This window comes from Rattus norvegicus, chromosome 2 (assembly GCF_021556685.1).
Source record: "Rattus norvegicus strain SHRSP/BbbUtx chromosome 2, alternate assembly SHRSP_T2T, whole genome shotgun sequence".
NCBI lineage: Eukaryota > Metazoa > Chordata > Mammalia > Rodentia > Muridae > Rattus > Rattus norvegicus.
Window position 1 is genome coordinate 184,959,071 of NC_141535.1, and position 18,157 is coordinate 184,977,227.

At 48.6% G+C, this 18,157-nt stretch overlaps 2 protein-coding genes across 8 annotated transcripts in view; one reads left to right on the plus strand and one right to left on the minus strand.

The window, feature by feature from the left end:
- The first annotated feature begins 3,023 nt into the window (after window positions 1-3,023).
- Window positions 3,024-11,234, plus strand: Cers2 (ceramide synthase 2). Of its 3 annotated transcripts, none has more exon segments than NM_001033700.2 (11): window positions 3,024-3,117; window positions 7,693-7,866; window positions 8,269-8,386; window positions 8,569-8,687; window positions 8,842-8,899; window positions 8,989-9,039; window positions 9,223-9,315; window positions 9,497-9,625; window positions 9,779-9,885; window positions 9,972-10,125; window positions 10,290-11,214. In NM_001033700.2, coding segments are annotated over 10 exon segments (1,143 nt in total). In that variant the 5' UTR covers window positions 3,024-3,117; window position 7,693; the 3' UTR covers window positions 10,431-11,214.
- Window positions 11,167-18,157, minus strand: part of Setdb1 (SET domain bifurcated histone lysine methyltransferase 1) — a 30,940-nt gene continuing 23,949 nt past the window's right edge. For all 5 annotated transcript variants that reach the window (XM_087634577.1, NM_001271175.1, XM_087634578.1 and 2 more), the window contains 8 exon segments: window positions 15,860-16,029; window positions 14,545-15,173; window positions 13,894-13,922; window positions 13,649-13,778; window positions 13,220-13,385; window positions 12,219-12,430; window positions 11,923-12,011; window positions 11,167-11,805 (listed from right to left, as the gene is read on the minus strand). In XM_087634577.1, the coding sequence (XP_087490703.1) occupies window positions 11,688-11,805; window positions 11,923-12,011; window positions 12,219-12,430; window positions 13,220-13,385; window positions 13,649-13,778; window positions 13,894-13,922; window positions 14,545-15,173; window positions 15,860-16,029 (1,543 nt within the window). In that variant the 3' untranslated portion in view covers window positions 11,167-11,687.

The following is an 18,157-nucleotide window of genomic DNA, read 5'->3' on the forward strand; positions in this document are numbered from 1 at the left end:
TTTCCTCTCTGTGTAGCCCTGGTAGTTGTGGAACTTGTTCCATCGACAAGGCTAGATTTGATCTCAGAGATCCAACTGCCTCTGCTTCTCAAGTGCTGGGATTAAAGGGGCGCACCACCACTATCCAGATGCTTCTAACTCCCTCATCTCTTGATGAGGTCTGGGTGACTTAGGTGTCCCTTAGTGGCATGGCAGTGCTGTTCAGTGCCTGAGCTGTGGACTCATTAGCACTTCTTCAAACCCTCTGGCCCAATATTGGTTTTCTCTCTGTTCTTTTCTTCTCTTTTAGGGCCTTTTCCCACCACACATTTACTTATTATTTCTTTGTCTGTCTATGAGTTTGGTTTGTGTGTGTGTGTGTGTATTCACACACAATTATTATTATTATTATTATTATTATTATTATTATTATTATTATTACTATTTTTTTTTTTGGAGACAGGGTCTTACTCTGTAGCCCTGGCTGTGTATACTAGACTGGCTTTGAACTCCTAGAGATCTACTTGCCTCTGCTGGGATTAACAGTGTGTCACTGTGATGGGCAGATGTCTGTGTTTTAGTATCCCTTTGCCATTAGGTTCTGTGTGTCTGTCTCCTGAGGAGCTAAACTCTGGCCCCACGGCCTGTCCAATGCGTTGGGACACCTCAGCACTTTATCCAGAGGAAGTGAGTCACCACAAGCTGGTGACACTTGGGGCATTGTGGGCATGGCACTGCCAACTTAGGGTGGAAGATGGGTTAGAAAGGCAGGCATGGTGATTCTAATCTCCTGGTCCAGCAAGCGAGGGTGTGTGGGGAACATCACCCGGGTGCTGGCTGAGGCCAAGTTTCTCTCTTTCCATTTTCTCTTGTGTATACTTTCTTATCTCCATTTCTCAGGCCCTTATTATGCAACCTCTGCCCACAGAACTCCCCACTGTCTTCTGTTTTCTCTTTTCTTCCTCTCTTCCTTTCTTTTAAAGTTAATTTCACTCATCCAGAGGACACATTTAAAAAGTCTGGTGGAGCTGAGTGTGGTAGCTCACACCCGTAAACCTGAACCTTAGGAGACTTTTGAGTTTGGAACCAGGCTGGGCAACATAGTGAGGTACTGTCTCAAAAAGATTAAAAACAAGTTCCGGGGCAGCCAGGACTCCAGAGAGAAACCCTGTCCCGAAACAGACAAATGAACAAACAAACAAACAAAATATCTGGTGGAAACCATGGCAAAGGGAAGTATTTTAAAAAAATAAAGAAAAAAAGTCATAAGCTAAAAGAAAGGGGACAATTCATTAAGAACTGTGGGGAGGGGTTAAAAAGGGTTTGCTGGTGCCCAGATAGCAGACAGGAGAGCTCTGTTGGAAAAAGGAGTAAGAATGTGTGTGTTGCAGAAGATTTTAGGAAGGTACTGAAGAGGGATAGAGCAAAGTACAGGGGACAAGCAGTGCTGGGGTCTCACTGCAAGGACCAAGTGGACCAAGGCTGGAATCACCTGCTGCCTCTACAACTCCCCAGACAGACCAGATCTAGAGCCAATCTCTCCCACTCGAGTCACACTTTGGCCACAGTCCTCCTTAGATCATGAGCAAAGCGCTGGCACTTGACTGCATACACTGTGAGGCAGGCCTCTGCCGCGGGCTTAGCAATGGTAGAAAAATGCTATATCAGGGGGCTGGAGAGATGGCTTCGTAGCTGCTCCTTCAGAGGACCTGGATTCATAACAAGGGTCGGAGAGACAGCTCAACAGTAATGAGCACTTCTTATAGAGAACTCGGTTTAGTTTGATTCTCAGCACCCACATGCCTGCTTACAACCTTATATAACTCCAGTTCCAGCAACACTGATACCCTCAACTGACCTCCTTGGGCACCAGACATGCATGGAACACATGTATACATACAGGCAAAACACCCATTAAAACACACACACACACACTCTCTCTCTCTCTCCCCCCCCCCCCCTCTCTCTTAACAAAACCCAAAAAACTATTTCATGAAGGTTGAAAAAAATGATATCATCTTCCAAATACTGGGACCATGCTTGGGCATGAGCCCCGAGCAGGCAGATTTTAAAGTTTTTTTTTTTTTTTTTTTTTTTTACATGGAAGAAGCTAAGCTACAGGTCTCCCTGTTAAGGGACCCTTAAGTACATCTTAAGTCAAGTTCCGTCCACAATGGAGTTAAGGCTGCTCGATAGTGCGCTCTCTCTCTCTCTCTCTCTCTCTCTCTCTCTCTCTCTCTCTCTCTCTCTCTGTTATTTATTAATTTATATGAGTACACTGCAGCTGTCTTCAGACACATCAGAAGAGTTCATTGGATCCCAGATAGTTGTGAGCGACCTAGTTGTGTGTGGTTGCTGGGACTTGAACTCAGGACCTCTGAACAGCAGTCGGGTGTTCTTAACCGCTGCTCTGTTTTTGAAGCATGAATTTTATGGGTCTAGTTAAGGGAAAACAGGTTCTAATACGAAGATGATCACATCTAACCATAGTGTAGCATGGAGACTGGAGTATGTTTTACAAAAGGTTGAGAGTAGCTCTGTTCAGGCTCCAAACAGCAGGGCTGGGGGTGGGGGGATTGTGGATCTATCTCATCGTGGGGAGCATCCGGGTCTGTGCAGGGCTCCTGGATGGGCCCTTTCTCTGCCGCCAGTGGCCGGACGCGGGAATTGTGGCCACCAACCCGGGGGTGAACCAAGGGCTGACAGCCGGGCCGAGGTCGCCGACCACACCAGGGCCGCGGGGGTGGGCAGAGGCAGCTCTCTCTGAGTCGCTCTGGGCTCAGGCACCAGGGCGTCCCCGACCAATGTCCGGGTGGAGGCCACAACCGCGCCACCCGGAGACCCGAGCGCCCTGCAGAGCACGCGCCATCCGCCCCGTCGGGGCTCCTCCGCTCCACCGGCGCAGCGCAGGGTTCCGGGGGCCCGGCCCCGCCTGGCAGCGGCCCACGCCCAGCTCCGCTACAGGGTTCGGCCAGGGCTCGCCCGGGCTCGGCGGGCAAAAGAGGAAGGAGGGAGGGAGCCGCGGGCGGCGGAAGGGGGAGGAGAGGACCCGGCCCAGTCAGTGCGCACTGGCCGGGCGCTAGAAGTGGGACACGGAGCAGCGGCGCCCGGACCGGTCAGCTTTGCACTGGCCGCCGAGTGAGTCTGTGCGCGGGGCCGCGGGGGTGGCGCGGTGGCGGCGGGCGCGGGGGCTCAGGGCGCAGCTCGGAGGGAGCGGGGCCTCCACCGGCTCATGGCGGCCGGCCTGCCGGAGGGCGGGCCGAGCGCTGCGGGAGCGGACGCTCCGGGTCAGGCTGGGGCCTCGGCCCAGAGAAGGCCTGTGGGGCAACAGGTAGGGGCTGGAGCTGGGCGCTCTCTCAGGATCCGTGGCACAGACGCCCCTTTGTTGGGAGTGGAGGAGTAGCGGACCTTTGGTGCTAGCAGCCCCTGGGGGCCCGCGTGCGTCCTGGGGCCTGAGTGTGGAGGCCGAGGACGAGCGGCGGCGGCCCCTACTGCTGTTGCAGCTACTGCGGCGGCGGCCGCCGCCTCTGCCGCTGCTTCTGTGCCCCTTGTACCCACCCCAGGAGGGAGGTCAGAGCGTCCATGTGCCTAACGGGAAACAGGAAGGAGTACACTCTTAAATGTCTGTCCTGGCCCCAAAGGGCTAACATTCCTATACCGTTATGGGGCGTGTGTGGCCAGCTCTGGGTGGTAACTTGCTAATTACAGGCCCAGAGGTCCTCAAACTAGCTGGCTACCTGCAGGTGGGTGACATTCCTTTTTAGCTTGAGTTTGGGAGTTCCTGTGCCTCAGACACACTCCTGGCATCCAAACCGGATCTTGGGTATGAGTTGCCAGCCTCAGCTGTCAGGGTGTTCTAAGCACTGCGAGGTCTGGAGTGGGCCGGAATTCCGAGAGAACGGAATTAGGGAAGGCCTCCCGCAATTACTTCTGTTTGTGTTAGAGCTGGGGTAGGAAGTCACTTGCCATCCCAGAGCCGAGGTGACTGACTTGTATATGTTTGTTGACTGCGCTTTTGATGGGGCCCTTAAGCGTAAGGATTCTGTTCCTTAGGTCTTGTTTCTGGTCACATAGTGCCTAGTTTCGTGTGTGTGTGTGTGTGTGTGTGTGTGTGTGTGTGTGTCTTGTTTCTGGTCACATAGTGCCTAGTTTCGTGTGTGTGTGTGTGTGTGTGTGTGCGCGCGCGCGCGTATGTGTGTGCGTTTATGTGTGTGTTGCTCCTTGTTGTCTATTGCTGCCTCATACCCCTCTATTCTCACTGGGGTCTCTGGCCCGGTTTCTCTCTGGGAAGAGGGACTTTCCCCCTCTGTCGTTGGCCATAGGCAAACTGACACTATACAGTTCTTTCAGCACCATCCCACTTGCAGCTGCTACTTCAACCTACTGGTCTCTCCAGTCTCTTGGAGGCATACTTTTATACAGTGTTTGTGAAACATCCCAGAGAAGTGGCAGGCCACGTGAAGCCTGAGGCCACAGTTGTCACAGCCTCACCTCCTTACCTTCCCCAGAATCTGACCCATAGCTTTGGCTGTGCTGTAGCCTGAAGCAGTTGACACACCTTTTGACTTCTGTTGCTTCTAGGCGGTGGGGTGTCTAGAAAGAAGTTCATGGCCAGCTACTATTACCCGAAAAGAAAATTTTCAAAAGTCTACTTAGGACTATGTCGCCTTTTCCATGTTTGCTCAGGCTCGAGAGCCTATGAAACTGTCTCTTTCAGTCTATCTGCCGTCCCACTGGGTCTGCGGTTTTCTTGTAGGTTAAGTGTCTACCCTCCCAGCCTTCTGGGTCTGTAAGCACCCATCTCTCACCCCTTTTCACTTGCGTCGGAGGGTCTTTGAGTGGAGGATCAGTCAGAGTTGGAGCCGAGGTTGGAGTCAGGCAAGAACCCTGCTTAAGTTTCGAGTAATATGATGCTTGTGAAATCCATGCTGTACTGGCTCCTCGTCCGCCTGTGTCTCGGAAAGTGGTGCCCGTCTCTGAGGCAGGCACGTGTGAGGAACACATAGATGGACACCATGCCAGATCTCTTCATGTGTGTGGGCGGTATAATTTTTGTGAGTGGAAAAGTTGCAGGTGTAATCAAGTTGCAGGTGTAATCAAGGTGTAATCAGCCCTTAGGGGCTGGATGTCGCCCTCTCTTGTCCTGATTTCTTATTGATGGAATGCTTTGTCTGGTGTGCTGGTGCCAAGTAGCCACCAGGGGCGCAGCAGGGAGCAGACTGGCTCTGTGGAGGTGTGTAAGGCTGACTGGAAACCCCAGTCCCTTCTCCTGTTGAGTTAAAAGTCTTGACTTTGCTGCATCTCGTGGAAATTCAGAACAGCAAAGACGGACACAGCAAGCTTGAAGCCCAGCGTGCAGGCCCCCAGCAGTCTTCACTCTCCAGTGACAGTGGGAGAGCGCTGGGGCTGCTGTCCTGGGGTTGAAATAGGTGTGCTCTTCAGTGATACCCAGTTGGGCTACCCAACCCCCACCCTCTAGCTCCTTACCTTCTTTGTAGGGATAAGGAAGGCACTAGACATTCCTACGCCGCTGGAGCCCAGAGGAGAGGCTCCACCCACTCCCTGGGCCCTTGCTAGCTCTGAGTCTTTAACCCTCAAAAGACTCTATCAAGAAAAATATCCTAGTAATGGAATGGCATGGAGATAGCCCAAGGCTAGGATTACCTGCATGCTTGACTTTAGGTCTCATTGAAGAAAGAGATAGGCACACAGTAGCCAGGAGACAAGGTCAGGTACTGACTGGTCCCTACCTCCTATCTAGTTAACCCAAAGGTAGGAAGGAGGCGGTGGGGTGTCCAGATTGCACCTTCACTTGGCCTTCTCCTTCCTCTAGGGAGAAAGTGTGCTTGCGTGGGCAGTTATATTTAATTCTGTCCTTTGGAGAGGCTTCCACTCTATTTGACAAACTAAATATTTATTCAGGTTGAGGTGGAGGGGAACGGACAGTGCTCTCCATGTTGGGGCCTGGAATGTATAACTGGGATGTGTGTGCCGTGTGTGCAGCTGAAATCCTTTATCATCTATGCTGACCTCTGAGTTCATCCAAAAGAGCAGTGAGCAGGAGTGGGGACAAGAGGGTAAAGTCCTTGAGCTGGAAGGAGTACTGACTGACCTGTGACATGCTGAGAGGGATTTCGCAAGTGCTTCTGTGGAGGGTGGGGGCGGAGCTGGCGAGAGAGCCAACCAAACCTAGGGGCAGCCTAGCTCAGCTGTGAGCTGAGGGTTCCACCTCCTTCAGCAACTCGGTATTTAGTGCCTGGTGCCTCTGCCCACGTTGGTCCACAGGCTGCTGCTCCATTCCTCTCCACCTGAGAGACCACCTTCCTCCTAGTCATAGTCTCTAGGTCAGTCTGCTGTCACCTCTCCTGGTATTTCAGAGGACATCCCTGGCTCTCCTACTCGGCAAGTCTTAGAATTTCCAGGCGTTATGGTGATGATTGACCCTTCAGGAACACCTGAAGGTTGCTTCTCAATCCCGGGGAAGCTGCCAAAGACCATTCCCTGCCTCATCTAGGTTCCAGTGGTCAACGCCACATTGTTTTTTCTGTGGAGGGAAGAAGGGACGTTGGAGACAGCAGCTCTTCCCTGGCTTGAGGATATTGGCTGGTTCCCCTGCAGGCAGCTTCTTATGTTCTGGACAAGTCTTTGTAAGAGATGGGTTATGTCAGGTGTGGTGATGAGTCTGTAATTCCAGCACTTGAGCTGCTGAGGCAGTAGGATCATGAGTTTGAGACCAAGCTGGGGGGCGTAAGTGCCATCTGAAAGAGGAAAGAGGGCGGGCGAATAGGTCAGTTTTACAAAATGTCTTGGTTTGCTGTCTGGATTCTCTGTCCCCAGTCCTGACCTGTACCCTGCCTTACTTTCTTTTTTCCTTCCCTCCCTCCTTCCTTTCTTTTTTTGGTTTTTCAAGACAGGGTTTCTCTGTAGCCCTGGCTGGCCTGGAACTTGCTTTTCTTTGCTGACTCAAATTCTTCCTCACTTCCTTTCTGAGCAGAGGTTGACAGATGATTGTGTGCCCCCCTCCCCCTGTAGACACTGAGTGGCGGGTGTTTGATGTTCACTGTGCTTTGCCTCATTTATTCAGAACTGAGCTATCTTCCTCCCCACTCCTCTTCCCTGAGACAGCTTATGCAGTTCAGCTTGGTCTCAAACTCATGATCCTACTGCCTCAGCAGCTCCAGTGCCAAAATTAGACGCACTGGACATAACCCATTTTACAAACTAAGGGTCTTACTCTGTAGCCCTGACTGTCCTGGAACTTGCTATATGGATCCTCCTGCCTCGGCCTCCTGAGCGCTGGGCTTAAAAAGGCGTGCACCCTTCTGCTCACTCTCTCTGATTAACTTTCCTGATTGTTGACTACAGCTTCTCAGACTGGGTTTTGTTTATCCTCCAGGTTGAGATCCAAAAGATAAGATTGATAAGAAAGGAGTGCTGCTTTTTTTTTCCCCAGGGAATCAGGCCTAAGTGGTATCAGCATCACCGAAAGTTGCATCAAAGTAAATAAATGCTGAACTTGAAAGCCACTAATTTCCTATTACACATGAGGAAACCTCCTCACTTAAGCCAGCCAGTTCATTCCAATGCCATGTAGCCAGAGCAGAGTTCAAGACTAGAGTCACTGTCCCATTCCTTTTGACAACCAGGAGTGCTCATTCCCTCTCTTGCCTGTGGGGTGCTCCACTTGGCCTTACTTTTCCCTTCCACACTTAGGATGCTCCAGACCTTGTATGACTACTTCTGGTGGGAACGACTATGGCTGCCTGTGAACTTAACCTGGGCTGATCTAGAAGACAAAGATGGACGTGTCTATGCCAAAGCCTCAGACCTCTACATCACACTACCCCTGGCCCTGCTCTTTCTCATCATTCGATACTTCTTTGAGCTGTGAGCATGCCTTCAAACCTTCCCTGATTGCCAGCTAACCTATCAGGCTTCATGTTGATCTCTTGGTACTTAGTTCTAAACATTGGTGTTCTGGTCACCCAGGTCCCTACCCATGCTCCCCCTCCCCCAGGGCACCATTGTCTTGCTGAGGGCTCAGCACCCCCAGGCTTTTCCTTCAATGGTTATTTGTTCTCATTCTGCACCCGCCTCCTCGACCGGTCAGTAGTGAACATAGGCAGCTTTGTCAGCTGTGGGCAGCCCAGGAGGCTAGAGAAAAGGTGCTTGCCAGGGAACTTGGGAAACTGAGGCCCAGACTTAAATCTTGCAGTACCTTCTCCATCCCATCTAGGGTTAGGAGGGCCCCAAGGGAGCCAGACACCTCTCTCTCTGTCCCTTACCCAGTTATGTGGCTACACCCCTGGCTGCCCTCCTGAATGTTAAGGAGAAAACCCGACTGCGGGCACCTCCCAATGCCACCTTAGAGCATTTCTACCTGACCGTCGGCAAGCAGCCCAAGCAGGTATGAGCTGTAGATGACTCTGGGAGTTGCTGAGCTTGGGTGGGTCAGAGTTTGAATGCTTGCTTGCTTTGGAAGATGGGAACTTGGTAGGGGATGGGCCTGACTCAGGTTATTATGGGGAACGGTTAAGTAGAATGAGGGCACTGCTGATGAGGGCTGAATATAATGGTCTCTATGCCTAGGTGGAGGTAGACCTTTTGTCTCGGCAGAGTGGGCTCTCTGGACGCCAGGTAGAACGTTGGTTCCGCCGCCGCCGCAACCAGGACAGGCCCAGTCTTCTCAAGAAGTTCCGAGAAGCCAGGTGGGGGCAGTTGGGGCAAGTGAAGCTGGGTGACACAGTTGTTTTTTTCTTGCTGGGAGGAGAGAGCTGTGGTGTGCAGAAGAGGCGAGGGTATCTTGAGGAGTCTGGAGGCAATGGGAAACTGCTGATTCTTCCACCTTGCTTCCTCTTGCAGCTGGAGATTCACATATTACCTCATTGCCTTTGTTGCTGGCATGGCTGTCACTGTGGATGTGAGTACTGGGAAGTGGGAGCACATTCTTTAAGATGGGGTAAAGCCATAGGATGTGAGTCCTTCTTCCTTTAATCTCTCTCTTTGCAGAAACCCTGGTTCTATGACTTGAGGAAAGTTTGGGAAGGATATCCCATACAGGTATGAGAAAATCCCTTATGTAGGAGTGTACTGTGGTGTACAGTTCCCCCTTAAGGGTTTCACGAATACATGGCAGAGGAAAATCATGAAGACTATCTTGAGGGGCTAGAAGTAATGCGTTGGGAGGTGTGCCCCTTAGGTTTAATTATTCTGGGATTCCCTTACCCCTCTCTCCTCTCCCAGAGTATCATCCCTTCTCAGTATTGGTACTACATGATTGAGCTTGCTTTCTACTGGTCCCTGCTCTTCAGCATTGCCTCCGATGTCAAGCGAAAGGTGGGTAAAGAGGCTGTGCAACTAAGTCTAGGCCAGAAGAGGTCCTGGAGTGAAGAGTCTCCCCTTTGACTTCTTGGGGAGCTGGGCAGAGCTGCTGGGATGTAGGTAACAAAATCTGAGGGGGAGAAGAAGGAACAATGGAACAGGAAAGAGTCCTTTGGAGCCTCTATCTTTTCTGCAGGATTTTAAGGAACAGATCATCCACCATGTGGCCACCATCATTCTCCTCTGCTTCTCCTGGTTTGCCAATTATGTCCGAGCAGGGACCCTCATCATGGCTCTGCATGACTCTTCCGACTACCTGCTGGAGGTTAGGCTTCCTCATAGTAGAGGCCCCAGTGCAGCCCCCCTGCCCCCATCTTCTAGGGGATTGAGAGGGGATTGTCAGTGCTGCTAACCACGTACACATACTAATGTCTAAGGGAGTGAAGAGCCCATGATAACAGATGGACTATTTCTACAGTCTGCCAAGATGTTTAACTACGCAGGATGGAAAAACACCTGCAACAACCTCTTCATTGTCTTCGCCGTCGTTTTCATCATCACTCGACTGGTTATCATGCCCTTCTGGTGAGTAGGTGCTCAGGCTCCTGCCCCTTTCATTACCTCAAGCTTTCGCCCATGGCCATGTTTACGACTTGCACTTAAATCCTTAGGATCCTCCACTGCACAATGATATACCCACTGGAGTTCTACCCTGCCTTCTTTGGCTATTACTTCTTCAATTCCATGATGGTAGTGCTACAGATGCTCCATGTCTTCTGGGCCTACTTCATTGTGCGCATGGCCCACAAGTTCATAACTGGAAAGGTGAGGAAGGCCCACCCTCCTCCTGCAGGTCCCTCACCCTGTTAACGCCCCAATGCCTTGTCATGCCAGCAACTCTCTTTTAAAAAGCATGAGGTTTTGGGGGTTAACTTAGAGACAGCCCTTGGATACTGAAGGATACATAACCCTTTTTGTCCTTTTCACAGCTGGTAGAAGATGAACGCAGTGACAGAGAAGAAACAGAGAGTTCAGAGGGGGAGGAGGCTGCAGCTGGGGCAGGAGCTAAGAGCCGACTCCTAGCTAATGGCCACCCCATCCTCAATAACAACCATCCTAAGAATGACTGAACCGTTGTCCTAGCTGCCTCCCACATCAATACGCGAAGCCAAGAAACTAGCCAAGCTTCCCTGTAGGGGCATTTGAGCTCTGGGGAGAAAGGATATGAGGAGTGGTCTATGTTGACCTCCCTTCTTTTTTCACCCAGTTGCCTTTAAACCAGACTCTAAACAGCCGGTCTCCAGGTAGAAAGGAGGCTTGGCTGTATCCTGTTGAGACGGGACTGTCTGGTCTCATTTCCCTCTCTACCTTCCAAGCTACCCTTTCTCCTGCTAACCCTTCTCAGCTCTAAGGGTTGGAGTCATAACTCACATTCTTCATTCCTAAGAATCTGGAGCTAGCTGTTTGCCTTTGACTCCCTGACTTCAAGCCAGGGTTGTGCCTTACTGTCCCTTTTCTGGGCCTCATTCTGCCAAAGCTGGACCAAGGTTCCACCTTTCTAAGCTCCCTAGCTCAGAGGCCAAAAATGAAAGCTGAGCTACTTTTAACTTTTTCTCTTCCTTAACTACAAGTCAATTAAGTGAAGGAGGGTATACATGCCCTCACCCTACCCCAGGGACCATGGTTCCTAGATCTCACTGCCTCCTATTTCTGGCCTCCCTTTTCCCCTCCCTTCAGCTAAGACAAGCTGGTGTGGAGTAGAAGGGCAACTAGTTCTGTTATTTATTGAACATTTGGGGTTTCAGTTGCAAAGCCAGAACTACAGCTACCTGGCATTTCGGCGAGGGACCATTTCAGACCAAAATGTACTGTTAATTTTTTTTAATTAAAGTATATTAAAGGTTAAATAAAACATGACTGTGTCAGACTATTAAGACTTGAGAAGGGTTATTTTTCTTAGGCTTCCCTCCTGGTCATGGAACTTTTGTTGCTGTTAAAAATTACACAAGGCAAATAAAATCAAGGGGTAAACTAATGATAGTTGCCATTGGGAAATGACATCTCCCTGGAAGGTCAAGATGGGGCTGAGGAGAGAAGACAAACCACAAGCTCTATTTTATCATCTTGTTAGAAGACTTTCAAGAAACCATACAAACCAGATACACGGCGCATGTGAATCATGAACACATACGGGATGAGAAGGACCTCAGGCTGATGCTAGGGTGGTCATCCCACCCTAGTGCCTGCTAGCACCACGCTGGCAACGTCCTGATCTAGGACCCCCACTTTTATCTACTAGGAGCTGGGGAGAAGCCAGATCAGAGACGTGGAGTCAGAAAGACCCAGTTCCTGGGGAAGGGATCCTCAGAGTGAGGAAGAGTCTTCCTCTAGAGAAGCCGCCCTCTGCATTCAATGGCTCCACAGCAGCACAGCAGTTCCTTGCCTTCCACACTGCCCACTTCATAGTTGTAATCCCAAGTGAGTTCTGTTCCAGCCCGGATTCTCCTGATATGGGAAAAAGGTAGAGTTTAGAGGGTAAAAGGTGAAGCCAGATCACAAAGGAAGGTACTCCCCTCACCCCAATTTCCACAGAATGTGCCCCTTCCTCATTATCCCCCTTACTTGCTAGCAAAAAAGGCCACCCAAGGGAAGCGAAGATCATGGGTATCCACAAAAACGTTCTGGACAAACAGGTTGGGGCTGCAACTGTGCTGTAAGTTTAAAGATGACAGTCATTCAACCAGGGAGGCGTCAGATATGTAAACTCTGATCTCTACCCCATTACATACTATAGCAGTGATGTTTTGAGAGAAAGCCACTTTACTCTTTGAGGTCACCTTATAAGCAAAGGTAGGTTTATACAACATCTTTAAAAAGTTAGAAATAGAACCCTCCACCTATAGGTGCTTCAGTCTCACATTGAGGTAGCGGCCTAGGTTGCCTTCAAGTTTGGCATCAATGATGTAGCAAGACTCTTCACCATCATAGAACTGGCGTGTGTTCTTACGAACTGGTGCACTCTCCCCCTTGTCCACGGAAGCCATGTTGGTTGATTTAATGGCAATACCATGGGTTGATTTAAGAGCAAAGCCTCGGGTTGATTTTACTGCCACCTGACGCTTTGTTGGTCCTAGAAAGAAAGAAAAAAAAAAAGGAGTGGTGGTGGTGAGGAATCGTCCACTCCTAACTAGACATTCATTCTACCACCTTCACTTTAAGCTAGGCTGATATCAATGTGTGATCCTCCTGGGCCCCTTTTCTCCCAAGTGCTAGAATCATAGATGTTACCACCATGCCCCATTTCTCCTCATTTTTATTCCAACCATTGCAGTTCAGGGATAGCAAAAAGCTAGCTAAATTCATGTTAAGACCCTAAACCACTAGCCAGGTGTGGTTGGTTGCACACCTTTGATCCCAGCTCTTGGTAGGCGATCTCTTGAATTCAAGGACAACCTGGTCTTGGGGGTGGGGCAGACCATAAGTCACACTGTCTTAGATGAGGCTCCATGTAACTCAGGTGGGTCTCAAACCTACAAGCATGTTGCAGCTTCCCAGATGTTGGACTACAGGTTTGGGCCACCAGGCTGAGATTTTGTATCATACTTTATTTAAAGCACGAGTTATATTGAATTAAGGAGCTGAAGAAAAGCAGGGGTACTGGGAAGAAAGGAAGGGCACATGGCAGCTAACAGTGTAGCAGAGTTGGCAAGGCTGCCCAACTCTTGGGATCTGGATCATTTCCTTCTTTTTTTTTTTTTTGGTTCTTTTTTTCGGAGCTGGGGACCGAACCCAGGGCCTTGCGCTTCCTAGGCAAGCGCTCTACCACTGAGCTAAATCCCCAACCCCCATTTCCTTCTTTTAAAAATGTTTTTCCTACTTTTCCTGTTCCTTCCTACCACATCCAAACATTTCAGACTACCCGACAAGTTCTTCTTGTCCTCAAAGTCATCGCCATCAGAGCCAGAAGAGATGGTCTGGATGTCATCACTGTCAACTGCTGTGGCTGAAGTCTGACCAGTAGTGGGCTTTCGGCTGGTTCCACTTTCCCCCTCACTTTCTGTGCTGCTGGACAGTGTTAGGATATCCTGGAGAGACAGGGTGTGAGGAAGTGAGAGCAGCTAATGGAAAGGCTGTTTCAAGTTAATGCTTTTACCCAGGACTTGGCAAAAAGGGCTATGGCGATAGACGATTAGATGCTGGAGAACAAAGCACAGCGTCAAAGTCAGAGAAGAGACTTGACAGTCACGCTAGTAAGAACTTGGGGTGGGACTGGTGTGTGCTCCTTTCCATGGACTGAATAAAACAGAAGGCAAGATGAACCTAAGGTAAGCATAAAAAGGTCACTCACATCAGGGTTTGACTGAGTAGAAGTCACAACTCGCTGGCTCTGGAGCATAGAAATTTTACTAGCTGGTCGGCGAAGCCCTTCAGACTTCATGGGAGGATTGTGTCCATGATTCTGAGAGCCTTCAGTAACTCTATGGGAAGATCAAAGATGGAGAGGGTCAGGTTGCTACTGGCTGTTTCTTAGGCTTCTTTTGTGGGCTTAAGAGAAGGAGGCAGACTTAGAAGGATGAAAAAGCAAGAACTTACACTGACATCTTGTTTCGGTCCTCAGGGTCCTGGAAAAGGAACAAGGGAAAAGTTAAATGCTTTCTTGGTCCAAGGTAGATCTCCAAAAACAACATTACCATGACGCACACTAAAGGGGGTGATGTGGGGAAATCACATTGTAACTTGATAACAGTAACAGTCAACAGTATATTCCCCTGGCAAGGGCCTTTAACCTTTCCCAATAATGGACATCTGAGAACAGCACTGTGAGCAGTGCTTCCTGGACCCAACAGTTTTTACACCTGTAACGGGGAATATTTCAACATCAAAGATACAATTTCTAATAGCAAAATTCACGTCAACCTGGAGTGAACTGTGACCCTGTCTAAATAAAAAAAACAACAGCAGTAAACTCAATATACTTGGAATCAATTCTTTATTTCTTTGCATTTGAGATGGAGTCTTGGAAGGGGGGAGCCCCCTGTCTCAATCTTCATTTGTACCAATGCTAAAAGGCACTGCTTTTAACATAAATACACATTCCCTGACTCTTGTCGTGTAACACCTCACACTGCCTTGGGAGTCTGCCAGCTAGGATGACCATCACCAGATGCAGTTTTATACCACCAGGCCTATGAATTAAAGTAAATTACTTCTACAGGGAAGTAGGACTGCTCTCAAATTTCTTACCTCTTTTTTAGATTGCTTACTGTCTCCTTCATCCTTGAAGCTCAATCCTGAGGTAGAGGCTCTTTCAGCCTCTCCCCGGCCTCCCCCAGCACGGCCATCTCCACCTTCACTAGTCTTAAAGGAGGAACGGCTGTCAGAGTCAGCAAATCCACCTTCACTGACACTATTGCAGCTCAACCATGAGGCCACCTTGTTCTTGGGTGTCTCTTCGGAGGAAGGTGGATTGCAACCCCCTACAGATCCTGAGGGAGTGATAGGGACGTGGGGAGGCCCACGGTCTGGGGCGCGGGAGTCCTTTGAAGTCACCTCAGACAGTTCACTCTCCTTCTGACCCCGAGTCTGCCTCCGGGTTGCATAGCTACGCCACACTGAACTGGTGCTGAAGTCCTCGTCCTTACAGAAGTTGTCATCGGAGCTGTCGTCGTTGGACTCCTCAGGGTCCTCTGAGCCACTGTTGCCATCCTCCTGGTCCTTCATATCCACCCCACTGCTGTCAGAGGAGCTGGGGACGTCACTCTCATATCCTTCCTTGAAGTTCTCCACACTTTCAATGTGGTCCAGATTTGCAAAGTACTCATCACCCATCTCGAGGCCTTCTTTGTCTGCAAAGTCATCTGTCAGGATTTTGCCTGCGAATAAAGAGAATTGAAGGTCTTCATCAGTACTGCACCCACTCGCAGGGTAAAATCTTATGTTATGGGCTTTCATTGGATGCCACCTTCACCTCTGCCATTAAGGCACAGTCACTGCAGCTGTCGCCTTGCCCTTCCCATTTTCTTTTGTTTACCTTGATACTTCCTAACTGTGCTAAAATATCTCTGGGAGAAAATGATATAATTGAATCTAAATGAGGTCTCTCACTGAAAGAAACATCAATCAATAGTCAAGATCTGATCCCCTGGCACCATTTACGAAGCACTTTCCCCTCTCTGGCCTACCTATAGAGGCATATCACTTATCGTGTCCTTTATAGAAAAAGAGACTCCATCTCCTCTTAGTCCCAGATTTAACTGTCAACGCTTCATTCATCAATCCATCCTTTCTTTTTTGTGATGTTAGGGACTGAATGCAGCACTTCCTGAAAACTAAGCATACATTGTTCTCCTGATCTACATTTCCACTCCTCAGTTTTTTTGAGGTACAGTCTAGGTATGTAGCTCAGGTTACCTCCTACTCTCAATTTTCTGCCTTCACCTCTGAATATTTGGATTATAGACATGTGTTGTTACTATGCCCACTCTGCTATGTCCAACTTTCCCCTGACCTTCCATGTCCCAAACCCCATAGGGTAAAAACCCTTCTCTTTATCACTAACCTGCATAAATGCAGACAAAAGAGCCTTTAGCAATGTCATCCAAGCAGCGGATGCCCCAGCCCTTGTTCTGTGTCTTAAACAGCTGTAGTCGAACCTGCAGTCCATGCTGCACCAACCGATTTGTGCACATGTTTGGGTCACATTTGCAGCGCTTGTTACACTCATAAACCCTGGGAGGTCAGAATACAATCAGTGAGTATTCAAATCTGTGACATGTCACGAGCAAAGATCCTGAAGTCAGTAGTGACCTGAGAGTAGATTTATGGGATGATCATATATCCTCTTGGACTCATGGGAAAACAAAGACCAGGAACATAATCCAGAAGGGAAAGTGCTTCACAAAGACGCTCATAGTAACATTGCACACCATGAGTGACAGAGTGCCTAACCCCTGGAGAAAGGATTAGCAAACAATGAAGTGATTCAGACTGTAGATACAAGCTTATAGATTGTTTGAGTTGATACAAGTAAAGGAGCTGGTGAGCCAGCTTAGTGGGTAAAAGCACTTTTCACCAAGACTGATGACCTAAGTTCAACCCCTGGAGGCTACAGGGTTTGAGAAGAGAACCAACTCCTCCAAGTTGTCCTCTGATCTCTACACTCCTGCAATCACCCAATAAATGTAATAAAACCCTGACATCTAGAAACAGATAGATATAGAAGAAAAGCAGAAGCCAGATTACATATACCAAAAGGAAACAGATAAGAAAATACTGATATAATTCTTTTGTTAGCATAAAGCTGGTATTCTTTCAGAAAAATTTTTGTTTACTTTTTTTGAGACAGAGTCTCTCAACATAGCCTGGGCTATCCTGGAATTCACTACATAGACCAGGCTTGCCTAGAACTCAAAGAGCCATTTGTCTCTACCTTCCAAGTGCCTTCCATATTAAAGGCATGTGCCAATATGCTGAGTTTAGTAACATTTATTTAACAAGAGTTGTGTCAAACATTGTGACTACACAAAGAAAAGGTCATAATAATTTTGACCCCATACTTCCAATTCAACAACTAAAGAAAAGACAAATATGGGAGGCAGACGCAGGTGAATCTGAGTTCAATGCCAACCTGGTCAACACACTTGAGTTCTAGCACAGCCAAGGCTACAAAGAAAGATCTTGCCTCAAACTGCAAAAAATGTAATATAAAACAAAAAAGCTCCTAATAAAAAGTACAGATAGTTGCTAGTTGGTGGTGGTACCTTTAACCCCAGCATTCCAGAGGCAGAGGCAGTTGGATCTCTTAGTTCTAGGCTGACAGTCTAAACAGTCAAAGCTACACAGAGAAACCATGAGGGAGGAGGAAGGAAGGTAAAGAGCAAAGATGAATGATGTTGACCTGATCGCCACATGCACTACCCACGACTACACATATCCACCAGGGCAGGGGATGTAGCTTTGCTAGGTAATGTGTATCCTTAGTATGCAAGAATCCCTGAATTATATCCCCAGCACAGCATACACTGGTGATAGTGGTATATTCCTGTAAGCCCAGGATTTGGGGGCAGATGCATGAGTTTCAGAAACTCAAGGTCATCCTTGGTAACACTGAGAGTTCAAGGCCAACCAGAGCCTGTCTCAAAATACAAAAAAAGGGACTGGACAGATGGCTTAGTAATTGGGAGTCACTTGCTGCCATTGCAGAGGACCTGGGTTCAGCACACAGTATTCATAATGGTGGCTTAGAACCATCTGTAAACCCAATTCCAGGGGATCCAAAAGGCTAAGCACAGAATACAGACTTGCATGTATGCAAGACAGACCAAAGTAAGAGTAAATCTAAAACAATGCAACAATAAAATAAAAGTAAAGGTTTATTTATTCCCCTCAACTTTAGAAAGGACTGTTGAGGCTATGTAGCTCAGTGGGAGTGCCCTTGCCAGACATGAAAAGACTTGGGCTTGACTGCTAGCACCACAAAAATAAATAAAACAAAACAAAACCTGAGTAGGATTATTGTGATATACATGGACAAAAATGCTTTAAGAGGACTGAAGTTCAAGCAGTTTTGAGAAACTGAGTAGTATCACATATCAGCACCTCTCTAGGGAACTGCTTTACTGTGTGCGTCCTTAAAAGCCTATTGGGTATAGTGGTGCATGCTTTAATCCCAGCACTACAGTGGGCTCCAGGCCTCACCTAGGGAAAACCTACTGAGAATTAGGGGGCTATTCATGTAAATATATATGTTACCAGCACAGGAGGCTACCATCAGAGTAACTATCCTAAGTATCATTCATTTATTCATTCCTCAAAACTCCTCAGTGGCTACTCTGTAACACTGCACTAGGCAGTGCCG